This window comes from Topomyia yanbarensis, chromosome 3 (assembly GCF_030247195.1).
Source record: "Topomyia yanbarensis strain Yona2022 chromosome 3, ASM3024719v1, whole genome shotgun sequence".
In the NCBI taxonomy this organism is placed as follows: domain Eukaryota; kingdom Metazoa; phylum Arthropoda; class Insecta; order Diptera; family Culicidae; genus Topomyia; species Topomyia yanbarensis.
Window position 1 is genome coordinate 311,409,219 of NC_080672.1, and position 21,018 is coordinate 311,430,236.

Here is a 21,018-nt window from a genome sequence, read left to right on the forward strand (position 1 = left end):
ATCGAATCTACTCAAGAACTTCCTCCGGAGGAAGAGTACAGCTTTTTGGCTGGCTTGATTCTCGACAGCGCGAATCAAGCTCAGACTAAGCCAGTACCCGGCGCGAGCATACAAAAACGTTCTCCCAATCCCTGGTGGGATAAAGAGTGCTCAGACGTGTACGCAGAGAAGGCCGCCGCGTTTAAGACCTTCCGGAACGACGGGTTACCCGCTAGTTTTCGACAGTACGCGACGTTAGACAAGCGAATGAAGAGTTTGATGAAAGCCAAAAAACGCGGTTATTGGCGCCGGTTCGTCGACGGATTAACGAGAGAAACATCGATGAGCACTCTTTGGGGAACAGCCCGACGTATGCGAAATCGAAACAGTACTAATGAGAGCGTGGAATATTCAAACCGTTGGATATTCGATTTCGCCAAGAAGGTTTGTCCGGATTCCGCCCCGGCACAGAAGATCTACCGCGCCGCGTCCCGTCACGATAACGCGAACGAAACACCTTTTTCGATGGTGGAGTTCTCACTTGCTCTCTTGTCGTGTAACAATAAAGCTCCAGGGCCAGACAGAATCAAATTCAACTTGTTGAAGAATCTGCCAGACTCTGCCAAGAGACGCTTGTTGAACTTATTTAATAAGTTTCTTGAGGCTAACATTGTCCCACACGATTGGAGGCAAGTGAAGGTCATCGCCATCCAAAAACCAGGAAAACCAGCCTCCGACCACAATTCGTATCGACCGATCGCAATGCTATCTTGTATCCGGAAGTTGTTCGAGAAAATGATCCTATCCCGCCTCGACAATTGGGTCGAAGCAAATGGCTTACTGTCAGATACACAATTTGGCTTTCGCAAAGGCAAAGGGACGAATGATTGTCTTGCGTTGCTCTCAACCGAAATTCAAATGGCCTATGCTAGTAAAGAGCAGATGGCATCAGTGTTCCTAGATATAAAGGGGGCTTTTGATTCAGTTTCTATCAACATTCTTTCAGAGAAGCTGCACCAGCATGGTCTTTCAGCGACTTTAAACAACTTTTTACTAAACTTGTTGTCGGAAAAGCACATGCATTTTTCGCATGGTGACTTATCGACATCACGATTTAGCTACATGGGCCTTCCCCAGGGCTCATGTCTAAGCCCCCTGTTATACAATTTCTACGTCAACGACATTGATGAATGTCTTGACAATTCCTGCACGTTAAGACAACTTGCAGACGATGGCGTGGTGTCTGTTACGGGACCCAAAGCTGTCGATCTACAAGGACCATTACAGAATACCTTGGACAATTTGTCTGCATGGGCTATTAAGCTGGGTATCGAATTCTCCACGGAGAAAACTGAGCTAGTTGTATTTTCTAGAAAGCGTGAACCAGCACAACTACAGCTTCTATTAATGGGTCAAACTATAGCTCAGGTCTTCACAGTAAAATATCTAGGGGTCTGGTTCGACTCGAAAGGTACTTGGGGATGCCATATTCGGTATCTGAAACAGAAATGCCAGCAAAGGATCAACTTTCTTCGTACAATAACCGGAACGTGGTGGGGTGCCCACCCAGGAGACCTAATTAGGTTGTATCAAACAACGATACTGTCGGTACTGGAATACGGATGCTTCTGCTTTCGATCCGCCGCGAACATACATTTCATCAAACTCGAAAGAATTCAGTATCGTTGTTTGCGTATCGCCTTAGGGTGCATGCAGTCGACCCATACGATGAGTCTCGAAGTCCTGTCGGGCGTTCTCCCGCTGAAAAATCGATTTTGGGAACTCTCATATCGATTGCTCATTCGATGCGATATCTTGAACCCGTTGGTGATTGAAAATTTCGAAAGGCTTGTTGAGCTCAATTCTCAGACCCGTTTTATGTCCCTGTACTTTGACTACATGGCGCAAAATATTAATCCTTCTTCTTACAATCCCAACCGTGTGCATTTCATAAATACTTCTGAATCTACTGTTTTCTTCGACACATCCATGAAAGATGAGATTATTGGAATTCCGGACCATATACGCCCACAAGTGGTTCCAAATATTTTTTATAATAAATTCCGAGAAGTCGACTGTTCTAAGATGTTTTATACTGACGGATCAAACCTCGAAGGGTCCACTGGCTTCGGTATTTTCAATCAAAAGTTCACCGCCTCCTACAAACTCAGTGACCCTGCTTCAGTTTACGCCGCAGAACTAGCTGCTATTCAGTATACCCTTGGAGTCATTGACACATTACCCGCAGACCATTACTTCATCGTCTTGGATAGTCTGAGTTCTATTGACGCTATTCGCTCGATGAAACATGGAAAGCACTCCTCGTATTTTTTGGGGAAAATACGGGAGCTACTGAGTGCTTTATCTGACAACTCTTTCCAGATTACCTTGGTATGGGTCCCTTCTCATTGCTCCATTCCGGGCAATGAGAAGGCAGACTCCTTAGCTAAGGTGGGTGCCTTAGAAGGAGACGTTTACGAAAGACCAATTTGCTTCAGCGAATTTTTCAGTATTACTCATCAGAGAACCCTCGAAAGTTGGCAAACTTCGTGGAGCAGTGGAGAGCTGGGAAGGTGGCTACATTCGATAATCCCTAAGGTATCGACGAAACCTTGGTTCAAGGGGATGGATGTGGGTCGTGACTTCATTCGTGTGATGTCCCGACTCATGGCAAACCATTACACGCTGGATGCACATCTCCGGCGTATTGGGCTCGTGGATAGTGGTATCTGCGCTTGTGGCGACGGCTATCACGACATCGAGCACATTGTCTGGGCGTGCACCGAGTATAGTTCCGCTAGGTCTCGGCTAATGGATACCCTCCGGGCCCGAGGAAGACCAACCAACGTCCCGGTTCGAGATGTGCTGGCAAGCCGCGATGTCCTCTATATGTCCCTTTTATACACCTTCATAAAAACCATCAATATCCAACTTTAACTGCCCCTTTTTCCTTATCATTCTCAGAAGCGCTCTCTTCCACCTGTACCATACACCCACGATGGTTTGATGCGACTCCAAGGCGACACAAAACATCCCTGTCGAATGAGCCAACAAACACGGGACCTAAAGCACGAACATCACACGTACAACTCGAAATGTAGCCGATCAACATCTGAGCCGCACTACGAAATCGTCTGGAGAAACCCCTGCCATCTCGAGAACGACCACCCGGCGTCCCAGTACATGATTCTTCCTGATGAAGACCACCCTGATTCTGTAATCCATCCGTTGATCTCCCGAAGTCTGAAACTGAAATAATGTTCTCCCCCTGCCATGTTTGTCCACCCTACTTCCCCTGACTCTTATACACAGAAGTAACACCCCTTCCCCCCCCCCCCCAAATATCTTCATGAAGCATTTAGCTCTTCTTGCCTTTTCTAGTTTTAACTATTATATTATATGATCTCGTTGAAAATGCCCAACTCTACTACCACATAAAATAACTCTAATTAATGTCTCCGAATCTTTACAAAATTTAATTACGCCCTCTAATTATTTCTACTTTTAAGATAGTCGTAAAAATTTTCCCCCTTAGTTAAACATTATTTGCTCCAATAATCTCATTGCTAAAAATGTCAAACCATATTGCCATAAAAACTAAATGACCCCTCTAATCTTACGAAAATTATACTACCCCCTTGTGTATATGTATAGCTATAAATTAGCCTTAGTTTAATATCAAAAATCAATATGTAAGCCCCTAGTTTTAAGTAATTTAAAATGTAAAACAAAACAAAATTGGCACCTTTAAGCTAACGCAAACCTGCCTTATCAAATAAACGAATTAAAAAAAAAAAAAAAACATCCAGGTTTCCACGTCGTGTTGTTTCGGTTGACAAATTCACGGTAGCGGACGTTTCGAAGCCAAATAGTCGCCTGCAGGGCTAGTGGCTTCCACTTTCCATCAAGCCCTATCCTGAACGACGCATAATCAATATCGTCGACTGATTTCCATCCGGGAACAAGTTTTTTGATGTCAGTTGTATCAGTTGAATTGAGTCCGAGACACTGAGTAACTAAGGCTCTCACTTCGCTTTCGGTAACATGAGGTTCTATATTCGACAGGAACAAAGAGAACTCCATATCACTTCTATGTGCATTACCGGTTGGTGAATCAATCCGACTTGTATTCCTCGATTCGTTCGGTGGATCCACAGACGAAACCGGGGTAGAATTGAATGGGCATGAACGCTTCTGTGGCAATAGTTTAGATAATGTGCTTTGAATTTCATCGATTTTTAATTTCATATAAGCCACCTCATACTCGATATTGTTTGAAGATGGGTTTGGCTCTGGCGACTCAGTCAGCGAGGTAGCGACAGTTTCAATAAATGCTTCCAAACATCTATCGCATAACCAGATAATATTTTTGGTGAGTGCATTGATGTTAGCCTCGTTCAATCCCACACATTGAGCATGAAATCGTTTACAGCAGCTTCCTTGGCACACAATAATAATATCGACTTTGCAATCGATCGCCGTATCACACACTTCGCACACCATTCTGTACAGAAAAATAACAATAGCGACGCTTCGATCAAACGAACAATGGCACCTCGATAGATAAATCAGACAATTTTGCAAAATATCGTAGAATTGCGTTCGTTTTGCACTTTGACAATCACAGGATATATAACGCATAAAGTAATTGCTGCAGTTCGACACTTTTTATCAACAGGAAAGATAAATGTTTCGTATTAAATTCAACGTATACGAGGAGCGAAAAACACGACCGGCGCACAGTGGTCAATGATTCTCTAATTGCCTCAGGACTCGACTCCGCTGCGCTTCATGATGATATAGTCTATATAGAGGAATATTGATCGCTGAATGGCTTGCAGATAAATGTAAGGTGATAATTTTCGGGTGGTTGGCAATTCCAAAGCGTTGCGACTATACCCTTCAAGCCTATTTCATCGAGATGGTGGATACTATCCATGACTTGGGAGTGTTATTCGACAAAAACCTTCATTTCACCGACCACATCACTGCAGCAACGGAGAAAATCTTTATTCTACACACTGGTTCGAAGCACCTTAGAGCATGCTGCACAAGTATGGGAGCCATACAACACCGTTTAAAACGATCGGTTAGAGCGCGTTCAGAAATGCTTTGTGCGATTTTCCAACATTGGAGTCTCGCCGCACTGTCTTACAAAGAATGTTCATTTTCGATATGTTATCGAACAATATTGACTAATTAATTCAACAGACGATAAATCTTTATTAAATTCTTGGCAGCCGACTGCCCAGAGCAATGAACACATGATAATACTTCTGAGAGTTGCATAGATCGTATCACTTATCAAGGTGAATCCAGATTTTTTCGCTTTTTATCTCATCCTACTAACAAAAACTTGTTCCCTTGGCAAACGTGAAGATGCAGAGGTACACATGGTATCCAAAACTACGTTTGTTACGTTTTTTCCGCGATGACTGTAACGACGAGACCGGCGATTTTTTACCATTTCAAAGTATAGAACTCTCGAATCGTGCTCATTGAGGATGCAATTCCCAGGCTCATTGAGTAGCATCTACGAATTGTACGGTCATCAGGCTCATGTTCATTTTTCTCAGTGTGCATTTGATGTTTAACAGGCGGTTGAAACTAAATGTTAGTATGGATGGCTGTTAATGCACTAATCTTAGAAGCAGCTGAACTGGGCTTTCTGTGGTGTGGCACAAGAAGATCTGCTTTCGATACATATAAAGCGTGTTCTGAGCAATCATAGCAGCTTTTATTTGAGATCAAAATCAACACTATGTCACTTAGTCCGGTGTAACTGAACGCCGACCATTTGTGTACTAGAACATTTGTACAAAATCAAAAGTCAATCGGTGAAACCATTTGTTTGTGGCCCCGGTTTAAAGAGGAAATTGACTTTTACCAAAAATTGCTCCAGAAGTCGTTCATTGCCTCCTGAAATGATATGTTTTATTTAGAAAATTAAGGAAACAAAGTCTTGAAGACCGATGGCCGTGGAAAAAGTTATTAAACAAAAGCCGATTGAAGCTCTGACGATTGGTAATATATAAAATTGCTTTGGGACAAGAGTTGTAGGGATAAAATGAGATTACTACCCTTAGAGATATTATAAACAGTATACAATATCTGTATCGATTTTGTTGGCTATTTTCGGAAAAATTTAAGACTAAGAGAAACGAAAGCAATGAAATTGAAAGCGAATAGGTATTCTAGAGCGAACCAGTTATAAACTTAGAACGGAAAAGTAGGACTACGCAGGCTCATATGGACATGATCGAAAGGAAATGTGAAGAGTCCTTTGCCTTCTGCTAAGTAGGAGTTGGGTGTTGTACCCAAGTTTACCACATGGTCTTTGATAGAACATAACTCATTAGCATGTTTTACCGCTGCTTCGCTCTAGAATACCTATCCGTCTTTCAATTTCATTGCTTTCGTTTCCCTTAGTCCTTAATTTGCCGAAAATAGCCAACAAAACCGATACAGTAGAACCTTGCGGCAATCGAAACATAACATAACATAACATAACAGTATACAATATCGTTCAGTACTCAATTCAAACAAACTGGCATCACCATAATTGATCCTATATACCAGCCACCCTTTTATAGCCGCCACAACTGATTATAGATGCAAATCACGCACCCCGTTCCGCATCCCTCTATTACATCATTCTCCGTAGTCTAGGCACAACGTCAGTACACATTTCTGAACCGGACATTCCCTCCCGGAAGAACCAGCGTAAATTAAACCGATTATCCTATAACCGCCTTCCTTTACTTTCCACTTTCAGAATTTTCTCTCGGCAAACCTGCAGTGCTGGTGGAATGCCCCGCTAGCGGCCGCAACGAAAGTCCTGAAATATCTCGGACACATATCGCCCGGAATGCTGCTGATAACGGCCGAACCGTGCGCTCTCGAAATCATTCGAAGTGCGTACGCGCGGAGTGTCCTAAAACCGCCGGCCACCTATCTGATCAGTTCCGTAGGTAAGTTTAATTCAGACGCCGGAAATTTATTGCTATCTGATGAATATCAGAGCTGACCAAGCTTATATTTGTTTTTTTGTTTACCTCAACATATAGGAATACATTCGAAAAGGTCAAATGGCCGGAAACCAGATTGTTTTTTGCAAATGCCCCAGAGGGGATTGCGTCGATTTATTGGATGAATATTTATATGCTATACAGTTGTTATCGAAACATTGTATTTGGTTTTATGTTTTTTTAATCTCCCTCTAATATTTAGAGTCACATAAATGGCACGTGACATATAGTATGGAGTAAGCTCCAAACGTCTAGGGGAAGGCATATGGCAGTAACGCGAACTACGGAGATGGTAAGGTACAAAAAGTAAAGTATTCCAACAATATTCCCCAGCGAAACTTGACTTTGTAAATAGTTTATAGCGTACAGGATTATTGGAGGATTCATTCTATGATCTGACACTAAGAATCCTTACTGATCGTATTTAAAACTGAAAATATGGATCAATATCTGAAAATTAAACCAAAACTACCGTAGAAATTTTAATGATATGAGAAGACTGATAAATTTGTTATGATCGTATAAATAACGAAATTGGCATAATTTGAAAAATACGCAAGTAATAAATTAGTTATGAAATTAGCGTTTCGACTTCATCTCATCAGAATCCGACACTAACTTAGTGACAGGTCTAAGCTAACGCCGCACAGTGGCGGATCTTCAAACAAAAGTCGGATGTTACCTAATTTGGCTGAAAATCACAATTTAAGCTAATTTTGAGGTGCTGCGCTCATTTTTGATGTTAAAAGTAGTAAAATATTAAATGCATTTTTCCATACAGTGTCATTGAACCTTTCTTATAACTATGATCCCGTTCATGATAGATTTTCCGTTACTGTTCACCAATGTCAGCAATATCATAAAAAATTAAGGACACTACTTTAAATCCATTCTATAACGTGTTGGTTTACTGTAGATTGTCTAACTATTTTACACAAAACACCATGCACCTCCATATCAGCAACAAAGCTTCAAAATCTCCTTAAACCTTTTTGCGCACCTAGGCGCAGAACGAGACCATGATATTCGAAAAGTAGAGGTTATTTCCTATAGAATGTATACTATGTGACCGTTCCGAAATGATTCCGATTACAGAATGCAGAATACATTAGTGTAAAAAGTATTTTTGATCTGACCACCTCAAACATATAGTTCCAAGCAAATTTACCGAATGTATTTTAATCATTAACCAAGGTCTTTCGTTCCTCTACACAAGGAAACTAGTTGTGCTAAAATCGGACCAAAATCAAAAGAGCAACATACATTTGAAGAGAACAGAGCAATTGTGGTTTCGGAAATGAAAATCATTAAAAAGTCCGACCTTTGTTACGTTTAAACTGATGTTAAAAATCGTGTTCTTATCCAATGATCAAAACATTTTGAATATACATCACTCAATACATGAGAAATTTAGGGAAAATATAAAATATCAATATTTCAAGAATAATTTTTTGAGGTTTTGGCCTGCCTCCAGCCACTGTGCGCCGTGGTGACGCTAGCTCCAAAAGACGAAAACCCTATATGTGCTTCTGAGCAAACCTCTAGTCCAGCGGTTCTCAACCTTTTCATATCACGGACCCCTTAGAAATGACGCTAGGTTGCTGTAGACCCCCACGGATAAACATCGATTTTGTATGCTATCAATATGTTATTTCCAGTTTATTAGGAAACAAGACTTAAAATTTCAATATGCTCTCGGAAAACATACTTTTCTTCACGGACCCCCAGAAACGACTTCACGGCCCCTGGGGGTCGGCGGACCCCAGGTTGAGAATCACTGCCCTAGTCCAACGCGATTTCCCGCAAGAAAAGGAGTTCTGATTGAGCTGATGAGAATTAATTAAGTGGAAACAAAGCTTGGTTTGGCTTAACAAGCCAATGCAATATGCATCATTAGAGTGGTTCGAATATAACATTTTTCAGCACAGCACTTTTTGAGTTCCTTTTGTGGTCCCAAATACCTATGCAAAGTTTGGGAGCGGTCGGTTGCTTCCCGGGTTTGCGCATTGCGTTCAAAGTTTGTATGGGATTTTATATGGAGAAATCAATTATTTTGCATTTATGTTAATAAAGATCGCTATTTCATTCACCATGAAAAACCAGCTTTATAAAACTACAGTTCAAACCTTGGTTAACAACTTTGTCGAAGACGGTAACTAGCTACGAGTTTTCAAAAAATAGTTATAATGATTTTAAAACTTATGGTTCAATCCAAATGCATAATTTCATTATTTCTTCCAATACTGTCAGTACACCACGACACCGATACTTTAAACTTAAATAAATGAGAATATAGCCATCGCAGAGACTTGGTATCTTTGAATGAAATGTTCAGAATGAATTGCTGAATAACATAGACGTAGTTAGAAAATGAAAAGAAGAGAGGGTGTGGCTTGTGTACTCCCCAGTTCCCTTTTTAGATAGTTTAGTATAACATAAGAAGCACATCTTCAACGCAGGTTTATACCGCGAAAACAACACATAAATTGGTAGGTGTAAATTCTAAATATTGTAAATGTTATTTCCTACAACAAAGATTGTAATATGATTCATATTTGGGTCAATCAAAATATTAAGAAAGTTCAGTCGTTGACATTTACAAGGACGTAATGATTATTTGTCTTATACAAAGCAATCTAAAAAGGGACTGGGGAGTACACAAGCCCCCCCACTCTTCTTTTCATTTTCTAACTACGTCTATGTTATTCAGCAATTCATTCTGAGCATTTCATTCGAAGCTACCAAGTCTCTGCGATGAATATTTTCTAATTATCTAATTTTTTAATGTCGATGTCGGTGGTGCACCGGCAGTGTTGCAAAAAGTAATCAATTTCTGCTCTAGGATTTTACCATAAGTTTTAAATCGTTATCGTAGCTAGTTACGGTCTTCGACAAAGTTGTTAACAAACGTTTGAATTATAGTTTTATAAAGATGGTTTTTCATATTCAGTGAAATAGCGATCTTTATTAACGTAAATGCAAAATAATTGATTTTCCCATATAAAATCCCATGCAAACTTTGAACGCAATGCGCAGATCCGGGAAGCAACCAACCGCTACCAAATTGCACAGGCATTTGAGACCACAAAAGGAACTCAAAAAGTGCTGTGTCCGCTAGTTTAAATCATTGAAGTTTACCCATACAACCGCGAGCCACTCTAACGCATCATGTTATATTTCGCCTTGGTGGAGAAAAATTTGGGTAAATAGGGTGAAGTGCCTATTTTCACCATACTAAGGAGGGCGCCTCACTGATTCATTAATTACTCGGCCTACAAACAATGGAATACGCACAAATTGGCATCAACAGCTTTGCTTCGTTGTTAAGTATCAAGATAATAACATACATGCGCTGAAAACAGTGAAATTCTCGTGTTTGAGCGAAACGAAAACACGAATCGAGTGCCCCTATTGTTGCGCTACCATTTGACTCAATGCGTTAAACAAAGATGGCAGACACTGCTCTAACCAACGGCTTCAAATGGGTAGCGTGATAATAGAAACATAGCGATAATGGGCTCATCACCCTACCATTTTTTCTCCACTAAGAAGACTAAGCTAACACCAGTTTGGAACTAATTGCAAACAACAAAAACACTATTTGTATTTCTGAGCAAACTCCTAGTCCTGCGTAATACTTGCGGGACATCACGCACGATTGGAGGTGTGTTCAGAATCACAAATAGTGTTTTCGTTATTGGGAACTAGCCTCAATCCGGTGCTACCGTAGTCCTGTGCTCCTGTCACTAAGTTAGTGTCAGATTCTAATGAGACGAAGTCTAAACGCAAATTTAATAACCAATTTAGTTATAGGTTTTGTACCTTTACCGCGTAAGTGTGGGTTAACACAATTTTCTGCTTAGGGTTTAGGGGAGAAAAAATAGGTATTACCGTAAACCGGGGTGACTATGATCACTCTAAACTTTTTTCGTAGATCGCTTATTAAACCAGAATAGTCTACCGAATCATTTTAATTTGAATTGATTTTTACTCTAAACATATAAAATACTGATTTGTTATACTTTTTGAGTATATTGTTCGGTTTTTGGGTACAAAAACTACAAAAAACTGAAATTTGACTTCACCTGATTTTTACGAAGCTTCGTAAAGTGTCTATTTTTTATAAAACAAATAAATCTCAGATTTGAGCAAGAGTAATAAATTACAAGCGAGTTTTTATTTTCCTTTAGATTGGGATATGCTAAATTTAGTTTTAAGAGTTTGTTTATTTTTAATACTTTTTTGTGAAACTAGTTGGCAATAATTTCAAATTATTTTAAGCTAAAATTCTCAACTTTTTTATATTGTTCAATATTCCAACCTGTTAAAATGAATGAAACTTTTTGTATATTGATAAAAAACTGAAACAAAACAATTTTAGCAGCTTTAAAAGTTTTCAGAATCTTTTATTCTAGTTGGACACAAATTATACGAATTTTGGTTACTCGAATTTTACAGTACATTGAAATACTTTGTATAATACTAATTAAAATCTATTTAACAATAAGTATCTTTCCAGCATAAGTTTCAACAAACATTTGAATGAAAAGCATTGACATCAATATTTTAATGTGGGTGAACATGCAGATTATCAAAGTCACCCCCGAACACGAAAACGGACTTCAACTTGAAATCATTTAAAAAAAAATAGCTGTAAACGGGCCACTTTAGGTAAAACCTTACAATCTTGTTCTCCATACATCAGTACATGGTTTAAAAATATTAAACTCGAAAAAAATGTGTTGCGTCTAAAAATATGTAACGATTACTTCGAAAAATGATCAATGTCACCCCGGTTTACGGTACCTAAATTTTTCCCCACTAAGGAGAAAAATAGCATAACGTAACTAATGTTGAAATCTCGCTAGGTCAAAATATTTCCGGATTCCTTCTTATATTCAAATCTATTTAGGACAAAATTTGTCATTATAGAGATTTATTTCACTTGTTGGAAATCTGGAAAATGTCTTAACGGATGAAATTCACTAATAACCTCAATAATTGTGGCTATTGCTGCTAAATGAGTACAAAAGACGGCAGTTTATCATTTCATTAAATTATATAATTAAAAGAAGAAGAAACTTAATCTTCTAAATTATTCCAAAATACTCCAACTAGATCAAATCAGGTAGTAAGTGTACAATGCAAAAGAGTAAAATTAAACAGTTCTATCTGATCTAATGGTAATACTCTACGCGAAGTAAAAGAACCATGCTTCCTATTTCTGCCTTTTGAAACGTAAATATAAAAATGAGCAAAATGCTGACGTAGTAAATAATTATTTACCGTTAAGTGTGGATATCCAGGCATCTTTTCAAATTTAAATCCATGAAATTTCAATGTTTTTTCCAAAGTTGGAATAAAATTGAAGATACAATAAGCGGGGGTCTGAGGAACCCGTACCCATACAATTAAAATGTTCATAACTAGGGTTTTTTTTTCTAATTTGGACACTTCGATCTCTCGAATTCAGGATTCAACTACTTTTAAATTCTATAAATATGAACCGATGAGTTTATCTGGATCTCTTAGATTCTGAGCTCTCGAGGTACACGCTATGTATGTATCAAGGCCAGAACTGTACTGTAAATACAGATAGTAAACAATAGAAAACTCTGCGTGGGAGTTGCCAAGAATCGTCGAAAATAATCAACGCAACAAACAGTTTTTAAAGCTGTCTGCTAAACAACTAACAGCCTAAGCCTAACAAGCTTCAATTTAGCAATAAATCTGGGGAGTGTCTCCAAACTAACAGCCAGCCCCACCAGTGATGAAAGAAATGGGAGGGGGTGGGCGTAGCGTAGTTGGTAAATCGATTGCATTGTACGCAGCGCACCAGAGTTCGACTCCCGACCCCGCGCATAGGGTTAGAAATTCTTCGTAAGAGATTTTTCTAACCCGAAGAGGCGAATGACCTTAAGGTTAAAACATCTATAATCGAAATAAAAAAAAGAAATGCCAATTAAGATGAATACACCATCGTTATCCGCAATTGTAAAAGCAAATATGAGTGGATAATGGAATTGATAAGATAATGTTTGAAAACTCGTGTTTGACGCAAATTGCCATGGCTTATTGGTATCGAGGTATGGAGGTTTTGTAATAAGCCATTCTTCTAATTTTCACACTCTTAACTGGATAGGTCCTCAGTATTAGTAGGGTCTTCATACAATTCCTACATGTCCTACATTCCTGTATGTCACGAATCAACTGCGAATTCATTAAGGGAGATGGAGGGAGGGTTTTCAGCGTGAAAAAAACACTTTTTCTGTGATTTTTTTGAAATTTGAGTGAAGCGAATTGATCAAAACTTTTGTGCATTATAATTATTCAATAACATTCTGTAATAATCTATGCAAAAATATCGACAAGCGACTTGGTGACGCAGCTTTTTTTGGAACGTCTCTGAAAAAAAAACACGATTTACGGTGTTAGCTGCCATTCAAAAACTACTTGACCGATTTATTTCATACTTTGCATACACATTCTATGTAAAAATACCTAACCCTTATGTTGAGTTTTCAGGATAATTTTTCAATGCGCTGTTTCATAACGATATATTTTGATTGACTTAAGTGCTGGGCAGTTTAAAGTATAGTAGTCTTCGGGCACAAAATTGACCGATACTACCTAAAAACTGGTTTTGCATAACATCACGATACTAAATCTGGACCTTGAAAAGATTCAGTTGACGTATCTTTGAGATAAGTTACCTGGTTCAAAATTCCGATTGTGACATCAATCTGACTTCGTTTGACGCAACTGCAAATTTCTTGCCAAGCTTAGTATTTCCTAATAAGCTCCGAAGTTTGATATGTTTGTATTTTTATGTGACATCAAATTTATCACCATTAAAATATCACACTCTATGGAAACCGTGGTGTACACTACATCAAGTCATTTTCCAAAGGGGCGGTCCATCATGACCACGATGTCGAGCTTCATCAGGAAGATGTTTTTCACCGGCTCCTTCAACCACTCTTTCTGGATGATAGCATGCTGCTCAGGCACAGCTGGCCTTCACATACACTTAAACATAACAATGACAATTTTATCCAATTATTCACCGATTGAACACTTGCTCCGAGATCCGAGCCCAATGCGCGAAACGATGAAGTCACCTTACCCACGGTCTTCCTCTTCAGCTTCTGCTATAATATACTGTCGCGCAACACCACCGGATTGCCGGAATAAAGCTTCTGTGCGACACTTTCGCCTCTCTCTAGAAGTGAGAGAATGATAAATTAGTTATTAGAGAGGCGTTTCGAGTTTGTCTCATCAGAATTCGACACTAACTTAGTGACATGACTAAGCTAACGCCGAATTGACGGCAGCTCGAATAAATGAATACACAATGTGTGTTTCTGCGTGATGTACCGCAAGGAAAGGAGCTCTGATTTAAGCCGATGAGAAATTAATTAACCGTAACCTGGTTTGGCTTAGCAAGCCAATACAATATGCACTATGCTATGTTTGTCCTTAGTGGAGAAAATTTTGGCAAAAACCAGTTTTTCTCCAATAAGGAAGAGAGAGTGTTGCAAATGCCTGAACGGTTATTCCCGTGGTGCAAAGTGTGTCACGATGTCCAACTTCTTGGATTCGGGGTGAAGCGGTAGTACGAACAAATCAGCTTAATTTCATCACGGCTGCCAAAAATCAACTAATAAGGCTGTAATTTTTAACAGGATTCCTGCGACTAGTGATTCAAAGGTAATTGAAAATAAAACAACTGATCATAGTATGAAACAACAACAATCAAAATGTCTGCATTTTAGGAATCAAAAAGTGTAATTCTTCAGAGATAGACTTTTAAAATGATAATGTTCCCCCTTTCACTTATAGACAAGGTAGATAGTGTTGATAATGCTTAATTCTTCAATTTAGGTTCGGCACGCGACCTCTGGCTTGGGCCATTATTCGTCTGAGCTAAAGGTCTTGATTACAGCCTGACTATCGAGGCAGCAGTTTATAACTTTGCCGGACAAGCTCTGTTGAGGGGCCGATTGTACCCCGCACATAACCGCGAAGATTTCTGCCTAGAAATTGTTTTAATCTCATTTCACGACAGTAGACACCAGCACATTCCTCCATCAGAGAAACGTCAGTGTAACAGGCCACTTGCGTTTGTTGTTGTCTCTCCGTTTAGCCAGATAACCACTTCCCTAGAGAGGGGATATTCACATGGAATGTCTTGTAAGGAAAAGTGTAAGGTATGAGTAAGCTGACCAACGAAAAAATCCGTACATCATTCTGCAACAAAGCGTGATCGTTCACCAGGGTCAGGCAGATAGTCCGCATGGTGTACGGATTTTTTCGACAGAGTTGGTCAGCTTAGGTATGAGTATAATATCGCTGTGAGCAAGAATATCCGTCTATACTCAATTTCCTTATCTCTGCCCGTCTTAGTGACGAGCGAAGAATGCGGTTATTAAGCATTTCCTTTAGCCAACCCAAGATACATGCAGATACCCCATGACCGCGCGTCTCTTCCAGAATAGACTGGAAGGTCGCATTGTCAAAAGCACTTTCAATATCTAGGAATGCACTCAAACTAGATTGCTCGAGCGAGAAGGCCTTTTCAATGTTGTAAACAACATCGCGAAGCAGAGTGTTCGTGGATTTCCCACTTTGATATTTTGTTGCATTTTTTGCTATGGGTATTCAACTAAACTAACGTTTTTTTGAAAAAAAAAAAAAAGAATTTAAGCTGATAGGCCTAATACTCTCGGCTTCATAGTTTAAGCGCCCCCTTTGGGAATACAGTAGGATTCCGTTTTTGGCAACAATATTTTTTTCAGTTGCCAAAACAGGAACCGTGCCAAAAATGGAACCTTACATTAAAAGCTTTTGTTTTCAATTTGTGACATCATAAATGTTACAAGAATATTAATTATATAAGAATATGTGAAATGGAATGAAATAATAGAAAAAATCAACAAATTTAACTTTATTCGCTATGCCCGCCCCCATAAAATATAATAAATATGACTCCTATGTTTGAAAATATAGTCAAAAGCGATATCCATTATTAACAAAATGATTATTGAGCATTTTTCAAAAGATTTACTATGAACAAAAATAATGTTGCCAAAAACGGAAATTTTTTGTTGCCAAAAATGGAACATGCCAAAAACGGAACGTGCCAAAAACGGAATCTTACTGTATATGTAACAGTTATTTCTTGCCTTGCTTGCGGGATATACCCGATAACAAGACTGGAAAGCATAATCTTTTTCAAGACATGTTTGAGAATATCAAATCCCTTTTGCAGCAGCTCGGGAAAGATTCCATCTTTTCCAGGCGATTTGTATGGAGCAAAGCTGTCGACTGCGCACTTGACCGATTCAGTGGTAACCAATATTCGTGATAAAGCCTACGAGTCAGAACCACCATATATATTTATGATCGGATAGAGACGGTTCAGTTACATTTGGAACTTGCCAATTTCCCAGCTCATGCGAAATTCTTTCAGAACAAAATTTTTTGTCTAACACTTCAAATCTTCCAGACCTCGCAAAAGTTCAGAGCCTCTCAGATTGATGTCTGAGCTGCCATAAATGACGTGATGAGGATTTGCATCACTGCCGATAATGAGCGGAAGCTCATTTCTGCTACAATAAACAACGTTTTTGAAATTATCAGAAGGAGGTGACTCTGTATTCAGTAGATATGCTGAACTATGTGTATATTTTTTGTCTATGTTACCGACAGGACAGTCAGTGTAACTGTGACTGCACAGATAGCGCGAATTGTAAGCTCCGATATGAGACAAGCGTCAGCCTTATTTGCAAGAATATAAGCACGAGGCATTTCACGTGGGTTAGTCATGTCTGTCTTGTTGTAAGCAATGAAAGTAGTGTTAAGTAACTTTCCAATATAGAAGCTTCCTTTATGGAAGTACGGTTCTTGAACCAATGCTATGGAAGTTTTATTTTCCTGCATAAGTCGGGATAGATTCATAGTTGCAGTACCTTTATGTTGGATATTGATTTGTGCTTTTCTAACCATTGTTGATTAGAAAACTGTACATTTCATTTCCAACATATATTGCATAACAACTAGAGGACACTTCATCGAATTACCATCAGCGGAAAGTTTCACCAAACCTCCAACCAATAAAAATCCAGAAAAATATGCCGATCATCAGCGAAAAAAATTCGGTGCGTAGAGCAAACGTTTCGTTGCGTAATGCAGCATACTGGTGATTTTGCCCGGCTCTTCCCAGTCTCCGTTCACTATTAAGAAAATTTTGAAACCCCTCAACAATTTTAACCATTGCACGGGTCGCACGACACTATGGAAATGGGGTTCCCTGTTTGGTGGGTTTTTACCACCAGAACAGGGAGGCCGTAGTGTAATTCTTAGCCAGCTGAAACAACCACTACCGACACTACACGGCTTATCTAGACTGTTCGGAGAGAGCATCTGACATCGAAAAGCAGCTTCCATAGATGACCGACAGGCGTTAGATTTGGAAGGTACACAGTCATTGAACTACCCAATTTTTTGTTTCTTTCTACCATTCCAGGTGACATTGACGATTGTATTGTGTCACCGATAGTGCAAACACAGTTCACACCACTCACCGAGGCGCTTTGTGACGTCATCATGGAACTAACAGCACAAGGCCAATCGGCAACTATCGAGAATATTCGTTCGAGACTACGGACGAGGTAAGGAGAGCACCATCTCAATGGTCTCTTCCAAGTGACCTTATGCTACTATATATTTCGCAGATTTACACACATGCAGCAACCTTCGGTGGAGATGATCTACGATACGCTTGTGCAGCTCATGCAAGAGATCAAAATCTATCAAACCTCGAAAGGGTACTTCATCGTCACGCCCGAGTATGTCACATTGTTTGTGAAATAAATAAAACAATCTGTATAAACCGATAAACTTTTTGACGATTTTTTTTTTCAGGAAACGACGTAGCAAATCCAAACCGATCGATTATGGTTTTGCAAGCGACGAGACCTCACCACCCCAGAAGGATTCGAAAACGCTGCTGATGAGCAGCCACGAAGCGTTACGCAGTCTCTACGGTGAAATTTCGACCGAGCGCGACGGCGATCAGACGCATCAGTGCATTCAAACCAACCTGGCCGATGTTATCTGTGGAGGTAATCCGAACGACAAGATCCTGTATCCGAGAAGCAGCATCAGTAAGCAGCGCAATTCCACGTTGGCCGGTAGTCACAAAACATTGGAAAGACGCCATAGCTTGCGAATTTTTGGCTCTTCGAAGCGACTACAGCGATCCGCGTCCACCCGGAGTCTATCCAAGAACTACTCTCAAACGATATCAAAGGACAACAGTCCTCCTTTGGCGACCAGCTCAAGCTCAGACAACCAATCTAATTGTGATACAAGTACGTTTGGACTGTTGAAGTATGTACTTTTTGAATGTTTTATTTACAACTTTTAACTTCGTTTTGTAGAGAAACAAGCTTCTTCGCCATCTCTTCTATCGAGGATCTTCAGGCGAAGCACTCGATCAAAGAGCAAAACAAAACAGATCGAGACGTACTCAGCGCAGTTTCCACCACCAGAGTGGTTCAACTCTAAAACAACGCATCTACACAGTGTTGGCACACAGACTATGGATTATTTGGTACGTGCATTATTTGAACTACGATGAACTTTTTTTACGAAATTCATTTTTTCATGCAGGACATCCCCGTCAAATCTCGCCTTATGAATTCGACATTCTATGACAGTTCGGACGTGAGTCAACGATCATTATCGCTACCGAGACGACGCCACCACCGCCGAAATCTGTCTAGCGAATCGACGTTCTTCATATCATCGCGTGACTGTTCGCCGGTTCGTCGAGGAAAGTCACCATCCTACTATTGCGGCAGTTTACCACGATCCATCAACTCTACGCCTGCCGGTTCAGGATACTACAAAGCATCTCGGGGCAAGCAACTGTCGTCGGCGGACAAACTGCACTGCAACAGTCAGAATAAGATCGAAAACAAAGCTAGTCGAGTCGGTAGTGGTCCATCCAGTATCGACAGTGGTAAGATGACCTACATAACCTCGGGACCGTCCAGCTTTGACAGCGAAAAGTTGTCCTCTACCCGAACAAGCACGCATTCCAGTTTGGAATCTCACGTCTCGGCTGCAACTGTTACCACGACAATACAGCAGACTACTTCAAGCTACTTTATAGCTAACGACACGAAACCTTCATACATGAACTCCGGGGGATCAAAAGATCCACCGTCTTCTGCAGTAACTACCACGACCACAAATGGAACGAAGAGTAACAGTAATCACCATTACAAGGGGTTTGAAACCACCTTCGGGTATAATAACCAGGCCATCAACACAAACACAAATCACCATAGCAATAGTAGCACTAACAATAGCAACATAGTTAAGAATTCACTGAATGCACTTTGTAATGAAGTCATTACGAACAACGGCATTTTAACAAGCACCAATAGTAGTAATCTTTTAAAGATAGAATCGGAGATAACCAATGCAAGTAATGACATGGACTTTTGTCCTCGAAACGATCAAATCTCAGCTTTAAACGGAACCCTGTTAAACTTCAAGCTCAATTCGGAAACACAACCGGATATGCACGAGCTGAACAAATACAACAAGAACATAAACAAACAGGACAACACTCCGATGAACAATAGTAAAGCTTTGCCATCAACGCCTCCAGTACAACCGACCAATTTTTTCTACAAAAACGTCCTCAAAAACATCCAGCACGACGCTAAGAATATCTGCGGTGATCTCGCCACCGACAAAGATTTAACCGGCTCGATGGGCAGTAACCTACAACATAACGACCATCAGTCGAACCTGCGTCGTTCGAATTCGGAAATTAAAAAACTCAACTCAAATCTCGAGCTTAAGAATCAAACCTATCCGTCGGAAAAGATCAGCGGATTAATAGTTATGAAGAAAAGCCTCTCTGTGTCTAGCGAACCGAACCTTACCAACCAGATGCAGGAAACGAACAAAATCACAATTCTGGTGAAGGACACAGACAAACCCAACAATTCCGACCGACGATTTTCCTTCCAAAACAAGGACGATCAGATGATCGAGGAAATGTATGACTTTCCCAGCCTCACCGATTTGAGCTTCAACTTCACATCGCTAGCAGCTCAGAAGATTTTGCAAGGGGACGCCAGCCTAAACAGTATTGATACCCTGGTGGAGCTCAACATCAACCAGGAAAAACAACAGACAATAATGAAGCTGAAGAGCGATGCACGGATCATGGGACAGCAGTCGCAGGACTCCGGCAAGGTCGTGACCGACTTCGGAATGGTGTAATGAGGACGGGACAACAAAATGACAAAGCATTCGAATTGTACATTAAACCAAGTATAAGTGCCAATATTTTAATAACGAAAAAGAATGTAACTATAAATATTTACTAGGTATTATACATGCTATTATATAGTTAAATCCGTTGATTAATTGTATTATACATATTCAATGATGAAAAATAATCTATTACCGAATTTATAGAACGAAAAACATTAAAACCAACTTTTGGTGAGTTGAACACTGAACTATGACATATAATCAACGTAAACAATCCGGTCCCTGAGGTGAAAACCTGTTCGAAATATACTGAAAAACAAAAAACAGTACCCATCCGGGAATTTGTACAACATAATCCTTTTGTACAGCAATTGTATGTATAATTAAATATAATAAATAAATCAAAAATACTTGAAAATGTTTATTACTTTCATGACCGTATAATCCACTGCAGATTTGCATGTTTCTAGAAATTGAGTCGCCAGAGTAATTCCATGTTAAAACGAACGAAGATCAAACTCGATCATCGCAACTTGATTCCATCCAACGATAGACGAATCAAGTTAGTATTGTAGGAAATTCATTTTTTAGTATTATTTGCTACAGTTCGTTTCATTTCACTGAATCGTAAGTTGCCTTGAAACCCACAAACAGATAAATGAATACATATGAAATACATATGGGACATTCCACGCAAAATTTGCAATTG

The 21,018-nt window shown here is 39.7% G+C and overlaps 1 protein-coding gene across 1 annotated transcript in view; it reads left to right on the forward strand.

Annotated features, from left to right (window-relative positions):
• Nucleotides 1-20,719, forward strand: part of LOC131693077 (bromodomain-containing protein DDB_G0270170) — a 505,027-nt gene extending 484,308 nt beyond the window's left edge. Inside the window, exons 6-11 of the mRNA XM_058980586.1 lie at nucleotides 6,755-6,950; nucleotides 17,536-17,680; nucleotides 17,744-17,857; nucleotides 17,934-18,382; nucleotides 18,452-18,624; nucleotides 18,684-20,719. Coding sequence (XP_058836569.1) covers nucleotides 6,755-6,950; nucleotides 17,536-17,680; nucleotides 17,744-17,857; nucleotides 17,934-18,382; nucleotides 18,452-18,624; nucleotides 18,684-20,315 — 2,709 coding nt within the window. The 3' untranslated portion in view covers nucleotides 20,316-20,719. The remainder of the gene's footprint in view (nucleotides 1-6,754; nucleotides 6,951-17,535; nucleotides 17,681-17,743; nucleotides 17,858-17,933; nucleotides 18,383-18,451; nucleotides 18,625-18,683) is intronic.
• The last annotated feature ends 299 nt before the right edge of the window (nucleotides 20,720-21,018 follow it).